This window comes from Larimichthys crocea, unplaced genomic scaffold, assembly GCF_000972845.2.
Source record: "Larimichthys crocea isolate SSNF unplaced genomic scaffold, L_crocea_2.0 scaffold83, whole genome shotgun sequence".
NCBI classification, from domain to species: domain Eukaryota; kingdom Metazoa; phylum Chordata; class Actinopteri; family Sciaenidae; genus Larimichthys; species Larimichthys crocea.
Window position 1 is genome coordinate 1335281 of NW_020860930.1, and position 9295 is coordinate 1344575.

Below are 9295 nucleotides of genomic sequence, written 5' to 3' on the forward strand. Positions count from 1 at the left end.
ATCAGCTGTGTGACTTTCTCCATAACAATAGTCTATTTGAGGATTTTCAGTCAGGATTTAGAGTGCATCATAGCACAGAGACCGCATTAGTCAAAGTTACAAATGACCTCCTAATGGCATCAGACAAAGGACTCATCTCTGTACTTGTCCTGTTAGATCTTAGTGCTGCATTTGACACCATTGACCATCAAATTCTTTTACAGAGACTGGAACATCAAACTGGCATCAAAGGAACCGCCCTAAGCTGGTTTAAGTCGTATTTCTTAGATCGATCTCAGTTTGTTCACGTCAATGATGAATCCTCCATGCAGACCAAAGTTTGTCATGGAGTCCCACAAGGTTCTGTACTTGGACCACTTCTATTCAGTTTATATATGCTTCCTTTAGGGAACATTATTAGGAATCACTCTATCAATTTTCATTGTTATGCTGACGACACCCAATTATATTTATCGATCAAGCCTGATGAAACCAATCAGTTAACTAAACTCCAAACATGCCTTAAGTTAATGATTGTGACCGTTAGAGTGATGGAAAGAAACTGGTACCTCTGCTCTCCTCTGGAAAATGTCCTCCGTCTTTTAACATGGCAGGCAGTGAGGCTGTCGGTGGGTGATTCTGACGCATCAGTGCACTGATGCCAAAACTATAAGTCTGACAGCTTCAGCAGGTTAAAGTCAATGAGGAGACACATTTTCCTACAAAGTGATGTTAAAATTATGTCTGTAGAGTGAAATTTGAAGCCACGGCCCACTCTGGCCTCTCCATGAGGTAATGTGAAGACATGAACATGAATATTAAACGGGACGCGTTCATTTATTTGTCTCTTCTTTGTCTCCTCTGCAGGAAATCATCCTGAAGCGAGCTGCCGACATCGCTGAAGCTCTCTACAGTGTTCCCAGGAACCACAACCAGATCCCGTCACTAGGCAACAGTGCCTCGCATGGCATGATGGGAGTTAACTCCTTCAGTGGGCAGCTGGCCGTCAACGTCTCCGACACAACGCAAGGTAGTCCCAGTGCCATCAGGAGTAATAGAGTACTGTGGAGTAATAGAATAGTGAGGCAGAACCAGACCAGTGGGTCAGCTCCAGTCAGCTCAGTGGACTCGTTTGAAGCTTTCACCTCTACCTCTTGGTCTTCCAGTTTGCCACCTAATTTTGCACCATTTGGTCCCAAAATAAAATAGTTTGGAACCAAAACATGGCGGGTTCTTGTGGACCTGAGTTCTGTTATTCTAGGTGATGGAGCATCAACGCTGCCTGTCGATGACACATCCTGACATCCTTACAATGGTCCGCTCAAAATAAGGATCCAAGAACCCTAAACAGAACCAGTTCAAGCTCATTTCATAGAACATGAACTTCTGGATCATTGAACCAACAACAGGGTTGTCATGGACTGATCGGTTTTATTTCTTTTGATAATAGTCTCCTGGTTCTGGTTCTGGCTCTGGTTCTGGTGGTCTTAAAGGTTAAACATAAAGTTAAACATTTCATGTTGTTCTTAGACCTGTGATGTTGTCCTCTTCCAGTTGGCTACAGTCGTAACACCAGCAGCGTGTCGCCGCGGGGATACGTACCAAGCTCCACCCCTCAACAGAATAATTACGGTAACACCGTCAGCAACAGCATGAACGGCTACGGCAACACCAGCATGGCAAACCTCGGAGTGGCAACATCTCCCGGCTTCCTCAACGGGTCGTCTGCCAACTCGCCCTACGGCAGTAAGTATCAAGGTAAATACTACCCCCAAGCACTACTACCACTACTACTGCTACTACTACTATCACTGCTGCTGCTGTGGTACCACAGTGAGTACACTCTGGAGTACACTGGGTAAACTCAACCAGTCAGTAGAAAACCCCCCAGCCAGTCAGTCCTGATGTTCTGAACTGGTTTGAACCGGTTTCTGTCTCTGTGTTCCAGTTGTTCCCTCCAGTCCGACCATGGCCGTCTCTAACTGTAACTCCTCTCACGGAGTTTTCTCGTTCTCGGCCGCTGTCAAACAGAAGAGCGCCTTCGCTCCCGTCGTCCGACCAACAGCTTCACCTCCTCCTCCAAACTGCTCCAATAACTCCAACGGGCTGCAAGGTGACGCTACACCTCCAATACACCTCGACTGAAGCAGTCTACTGAGGTGGTTTCCTTGCTGGTTTTGGCTCCTGGCATCCCGGGCTGAGTCAGTTCAGTTAGTTAGTTAGTATGATGAGACAAAAATTACACAATATTACACACAAACATCAATCTGCAGATTGATCCAATGAATGAACACACACACACACGCACACACACACACACAGTGGTAACCTGAGTAATGTTAGTATTGCATGCAGAGTGACAGGCCAATCCATGTTTTATTCACTACAACCCACAGATACATCCTCGAACCACACACACACACACACACACACACACACACACACACACACACTCTCTCTCTGTGTGTGATGTCAGTGTTTCTGACAGAGAGGTTTGTCGAGTGTTAAATATTTATGCTGCTCTCTGCCTTCGCCGAGGCAGAAAGGCCACAGAGAGAGAGAGATTGTGTGTGTGTGTGTGTGTGTGTGTGTGTGTCGGTCCATTTGGGTCGGTCTCCATCAGTCTGAATGTTATTAATAGTTTTTCACGTTTGTTTTCCTCCATATCAGGATGAAAACCACAAAAATGTGAAGCAATAAAAACAAATTCATTTAACATGTTTGTCTTTCAGTTTTTAACACGTGAGACCAGGTCCAACCTCTAAAGGTTCTTCAAAGAACCATCACAGTGTTCTGGTTCTGGACGGTTTGTCAGACACAACAACAAGTTCAATGTGTCATTTTTTACAGTTTTATTAAAATGTTTAAAAGTTCAGTGAGAAAAGAACCTTTGAAGAACCTTTGAAGAACCTTTGAAGAACCTCTGAGCGTCCATCACACATCTCCATCCATCCTGTTATCTTTATGTTGTCATGGCGACCTGTTGACCTCTGACCTTTGTCTCTACAGCGATGTCCGGCCTCGTCGTTCCTCCGATGTGAAGACTCCTCCTCCTCTTCCTTGTCTTGCTCCTCCCCTTCAGTCACGAGCACCAATCACCACAGAGGAGGCGGGGCCTCAGGCAGCAGCTGGAGATGTTGTCTCTGATTGGACGTTTTGTACAGCGGTCTGTGTGCGGGCTCTCTGTAATTATTCTGATGTGTCGTCTGTGTACAAACTGTGATGTCACACCTGTTATGTGACATCACATTCTCTATGTAATGAAGAAACAGGAAGTGGATTCAGATCGGATCAGAACATTTAAGCACTGAGGGAACATGATGAGGACACAAGGAGACGAGGACACAAGGAGACGAGGACACAAGGAGACTGAAAACAAACAGGAAGGTTCCTCTTGTTTCCTCATTGGGTTTTCAAAAGATTCAGATTACAACGAACGTCCCCCCTCCCTCAACTCAGCTGTTTATGTCTGGACTACAGGAAGTGTTCATAGAAAGGAAGGAGGGAGGGATGAGGCCTCTTAGGAAACAAGGAAGAAGGAGGCTTCCAATGTGTGAAGGAAACGTCTAGTTAGGAAGCAAGAAAAGGAAACTAGATATTTTCTGACATCACAGCTGATCCTGATTGGCTCATTCATTAATATCCATCCAATAAAGCTTATGCAGGAATTAAACTCTCAGCCAATCGGGCTTCAATATTCTGATGACATCATCTGTGATTTCATCATTTAAATTGTGACAAACGTTTCTGACCAATGAGAGATGAGAACAAAAAGAATAATGAATGAAAAGCTTCCTGAAGTTACTAGCCCCGCCCATTGTTGCATTAGCCCCGCCCCTTCCTGTATGTGTTTATTTTGTTTCTATTTTTGACGCTGGCACTGTAAAAAACAAAACAATGCATCCTGATAGGCTCCTGTGACTTCCTGTCTTCTTGTTCAGAGTTGTTTGTTTTATTCTAGCCCCTCCTACTCACCCACAAGCCCCGCCCTGAGCACTTAAACCCCGCCCCTCACCTAAACGCCCCGCCCCCGTGTTTTCTCTGTGGGTTTTGTGATTTTTTTAACTTGTAGCTGGCTGAATATTTAAACGTCACTGTGGTTGATCACGCCGCCCCGCCCTGACCCCGACCACCTGTCACACGCTCACAAGGGAACTCTTTTGTACCATACAGATGATAAATACTGTATTTATATCTCAGAGTGTTTTTGTATCATGTCACGTTGTCTTTTGTGTGTGTGTGTGTGTGTGTGTGTGTGTGTGTGTGTGTGTGTGAAAACAAACCATCGTTTTGTATCAATAAAAAAAAACTTAATGTCTTCCCACATTATCAATCAAAGCTGGTCGTCCAATCAGCGCCACTCGTTCTGTTTGATTGTTTGAATGTAACTCTTGTTTGGCTGTACGGAACCAATAAAGTCAGCAGGTCGTCCTAAAGACTCCGCCCACTCCTTCATTCACCTGGTCACATGCTTCAACCAATCATCAACCTTTGATTAACCTTTAATTAACCTCATTCATTGGTTGTCTACAGGCTGCATTCATACCTTTATTGTTATTGGACAAGCCACTGAGCCACGATTGCCATACTGTTACTGTCAGTAACAGTATATAATAATAATAATAATATAATAATAGTAGCAGTATATAGCTATAATAATACAGTATATAATAATAATAATAGTAATAATAATTATATAGATGCACATAGAAATGTGTCATATATTTAGCCTGTGAAAGGTGTGCATACTGTCACACCGGAGTGATATGTTGGTGTTCTTGTTTTTGTCTTGTGACTTCCTGTTTTATTTTGAAATTTACCTGCCCTTCCCTTGTGTGTCACCTGTTGCCATGATTCCTGATTGTCTCCACCTGTTCCCCGTTGTCCATCTGTGTGTCTATATAGGTTCTGTGTCCTGTGCCAAAGTGTTTCGTCTCATGTCCGATCACCAAAGCCAGCTCCAAAGTCTTGTTGCACAGTGTGTATGTTTGAGTTTTTCCTGCCTTGAAAGATTTTCTCTTGTAACTTTCTTAGCCGAGCTTTTGGTTCCATAGTTCTTAGTTTAGTTAATTTATTGTCAGCCTCCCTTGGAGAGATTTTCGGTTCTTGGTTATAGTGTGTAGTGTTGTCCAGCCTCCACCTTTCAGGAGAGTTTGTTTCTTTACCGTTTTTTCTAGTAGTGGTTTAAGTTAATGTTTTGCAGCCTTTTGATTTTGATAATTATAACTGGTATAGAGAGATTTTTCTCAGGAGTGTTTTTTGTTAACTTTAGTTTGACCCAGTTCTCCTTCTGGGAGACTCGTTTAGCTTAGTTTTCACAGCCCTTTTGTTTCGGATCACTCTGTCGAGAGGTTTTTGTCTCCAATAAAATCTGCTCACTGACACCTCAGCTTCTGAGTCCTGATTTGAGTTCCAGGGAGGGAGGGAGGGATGTATGGATGGATGTACCAGTATTTGGAGTGTTGAGGTACAGAGGTACAGAGTGCAAAGGTGACAGGTAGGTTTAGTCCAGTTCTGTGATGCTCTGACAGGCAGATGAGTTGTAAAGTCTTATTGCAGTAGGGGGGAACGATTTCCTGTATAGAGCAGCAGGTTGGATGAGTCTGTTGCTGAAGCTGCTCTTTAGTTTGTCCAGTGTTGTGTGGAGGGGTGAGAGGGACTGTCCATGATGGCAGCAGTTTTGCCAGCATCCTGTCCACCACCTCCTCCAGGGTGACAAGCTTAGAGCCGACAACAGACTCTGCTTTCTGATGAGTTTGTTCAGTCTGTTGGCGTCCTTTGCCTTGATTCCTGCACCCCAGGACACCGCAGCAAAGAAGATGGTGCTCACCACAACAGACTGATAGAACATCTGCAGCATCTTGTTGCAGACATTAAAGGACCTGAGCCTCCTCAAGACGTGGACCAGTCCAGTTTATTGTCCAGTGTGACACACAGGTACCTGTGTGCTGGTACCATCTCCACATCCGTCCCACTGACGCTGACAGCTGAGGGCAGGGGCTTGTTTCTCCTGAAGTCCACCACCATCTCCTTCGTTTCGCCACGTTCAGCTGCAGGTAGTTCTCCCCACACCGCTTCACAAAGCTCTTGACCAGGTCCCTGTACTCAGCCTCCCTCCCGCCCTCAACACACCCCACAACAACACTTAAGTTCTGCCTGCACCGTTCAAAGATGAGCAGGACAGATCTGCATCTTTGTGTTGGTGTAATACTGTCACATACTGAGTGTGTGTCATTTGCTGTGTGTCTTTCTCACAGTGAGAAGATGATACGTAGCTGTCCTCTTCTTCAGGTTATTGAACTTCTGTCAGCCAGGTGCATTTCTTTTCTGCACTTTTTTAGTATGGTGACCACCAAACGTATGGTCACCGGCTTTCTGTAGACGTAATCATTGAATTTCAAACAATCCACTGACAACAGTTGTTTTTGGTTTCAGTGAAGCGCAGGCTACAGGTCCATGCTGAGAAGCATCACAGGTATCATCACAGACTGTTGGGCAGGACGACTGCTTTTTTTTTTGCTGCTGTTCATGCCAATGCTGTCCATTCAGTGTCTTTATGTGTGAGCTGTCAGCTGACTGTAGTTTCGAATGAAGGTAAGGTTAACTCTGCAAAGCTGGGACATCAACTGTTTGTTTTGGATGGGTTAGCTTTGAGGCCTTCACATAGCTGACCTGGTTCATTTGAGAGGATTCAGCCTCAGGTTGACCTGTCTGCAATGTTCTCTTCATCCACATTTCTACCTGCCATGATTATGCCGTCAACTATGATGGCACAGGGATGACCATCAAAGATCTGTTCCATGGAGCACTGGAACATTTTGCTCGCAGAGTCTCAGAAACCCATCGTCGAGTGTCATGGAAAGGTTACAGGTAGTGAAGAGATCACTGTATTCTGTCTGAATGTGATGAGATAGATTGTCATCAGTAGGCTTTAGCTGGTGAACATCTTTACTGAATGAAACAAGTATTTCAACTGTGGTGCCATTAACGTGCACAGAGACAAAAGATTCATTCATCTGTTCGTGCATCAGTTGAAGTCATTTGCAGTGTTACACCATCAACGTGGAAAGTGTCATAAGCATTGTCCGGTTGTAGCTGATCAGCAGTTATTCTTGTTGTAGGTTTGTTGTTTGGCCTCCACAGTTGTTACAGTCGATATCCTGACTGGCTTTTCATTTTCATGTCATGCTTTGGTTTCCTCATGAACAGCTGGACTGCATCCACATCTGCAGCAGAAAGCTGTGGTGAAGCTCTGTTCTGCTCTTTAGTCACCTCATGGATAGTTAATGTTAAATAACTTTTCTCAGATGATCAGTGTTGATTCCACAGAGCACTCTGTCTCTGATAAGTTCCTCACAGAAGTTACAACTTCTCCCTTTAATCCTTAAATCACTGACGTATGATTCAACTGTCTCCCCAGCTGTCTGATTTCATGTGTTGAACTTCCATGGTAACATTAGTTTGAGGGATGCACATTTTTCCTCTTGAGGCATTCAGGATCGTCTTTAGATTCCACCAGAACGAGGATCTGCCCGTCTTCGAGAACGTAGCTTGAGTGTGGGCTGTCTGTGTGCCGCCATGATGAAAATGTCATTTGTCGTTCTCTCTTGTTCAAAAATCTGCCAGTTTTCGCCAATGTTACCGTCAAAGATGACTGGGTCACCTGCACCACCGAGCAACTAATAAAGTCCATAAAGAAAGACTGTATGGACGGTTTGAAGGACAGCAGCATCACAGGTCGAGTCCAGCACAGTCCAAAATATAAAGAACTGACTGCCTCTCCTCGAGGTGAACTCTGTGACCACCTGGAGTCCGACCAGAACCAGAGGAGATCAGTGTGGCATTATTCTGTCTCTCTGAGTCCAGACATGATCATCAGGAGTTGTTGCAGACTCTTATCATTTCTGTTTCATATCTTCATTTTTCTTTCATTCCCTTTAAATTGTGTTTTTATTTCAACAGAGAGGAAACAATTAACAAACGTTCATGAAACGCTCGCTCTCTCTCAGCGGACACAAAAGCACAAACAGGATTTGATTAAGATGAATCGGATAATTCAAACCTCATTATGACAGAAACATTTATTTATGATTACTCTGAAGAACTCACAGATGTTTTTTAATATTCAGTTTATTTCAAACTTCAGCAGCTTCACGTCCATTAAACAGGAAGTTTCAAACTAAAAACATATTTTATTCAGATAATTCATAAAAACTCGATCAGCTGTTCACCCTCACAACAGACAGACGTGTTCCTTTAAACAGTTCTTTCATGCTCACTGTCTCTGTCTCCGTTTGTGTGGATCACACAAACACATACAGTCTCCCTGAGGACCTGGTTGAGAGCAGGGAGCTCTGGTTGCCGTGGCAGCAGCAGTTCCATCAACATCTCTCTGTCTCTAGTTGCTGACTTTAGTTGCTGGTTGTAGTTGCAGGTTGTAGTTGCAGGTTGTAGTAGTGGGTAACATGTTGATGTTGTTGATGTGAAGCTGCTGACGTGATTGATGTGACGCTGTTGACATTGATGTGACGCTGTTGACGTTGATGTGATGCTGGCGATGTTGTTGATGTGACACTGTTGACGTTGTTGATGTGACACTGTTGACGTTGATGTGACACTGTTGACGTTGTTGATGTGACGCTGTTGACGTTGTTGATGTGACGCTGTTGACGTTGTTGATATGATGCTGTCGATGTTGTTGATGTGACACTGCTGACGTTGTTGTTGATGTGACACTGCTGACGTTGTTGATGTGACACTGAGGACGTTGATGTGACACTGTTGACGTTGTTGATGTGACACTGAGGACGTTGTTGATGTGACACTGTTGACGTTGTTGATGTGATGCTGTTGACGTTGTTGATGTGACACTGTTGACGTTGTTGATGTGACGCTGTTGACGTTGTTGATGTGATGCTGTCGATGTTGTTGATGTGACACTGTTGACGTTGATGTGACACTGTTGATGTTGTTGATGTGACACTGAGGACGTTGTTGATGTGACGCTGTTGACGTTGTTGATGTGAGGCTGTTGACGTTGTTGATGTGATGCTGTCGATGTTGTTGATGTGACACTGCTGACGTTGTTGATGTGACACTGAGGATGTTGTTGATGTGACGCTGTTGACGTTGTTGATGTGACGCTGTTGACGTTGTTGATGTGACGCTGTTGACGTTGTTGATGTGACGCTATTGATGTGACACTGTTGACGTTGTTGATGTGACGCTATTGATGTGACAGTGTTGACGTTGTTGATGTGATGGTGTTGACGTTGTTGATGTGATGCTGTTGATGTTGTTGATGTGGCGCTGTTGA

General features: G+C 44.3%; 1 protein-coding gene across 5 annotated transcripts in view; it reads left to right on the forward strand.

Moving 5' to 3' along the window:
* Positions 1 to 4549, forward strand: part of LOC104937649 (transcription factor COE3) — a 39808-nt gene extending 35259 nt beyond the window's left edge. For 3 of the 5 annotated variants that reach the window (XM_027277164.1, XM_027277160.1, XM_027277161.1), the window contains 4 exons: positions 847 to 1009; positions 1534 to 1737; positions 1928 to 2092; positions 2989 to 4549. In XM_027277164.1, the coding sequence (XP_027132965.1) occupies positions 847 to 1009; positions 1534 to 1737; positions 1928 to 2092; positions 2989 to 3020 (564 nt within the window). In that variant the 3' untranslated portion in view covers positions 3021 to 4549. The remainder of the gene's footprint in view (positions 1 to 846; positions 1010 to 1533; positions 1738 to 1927; positions 2093 to 2988) is intronic. The other 2 variants (XM_027277163.1, XM_027277165.1) reach the window with 1 other exon arrangement.
* The last annotated feature ends 4746 nt before the right edge of the window (positions 4550 to 9295 follow it).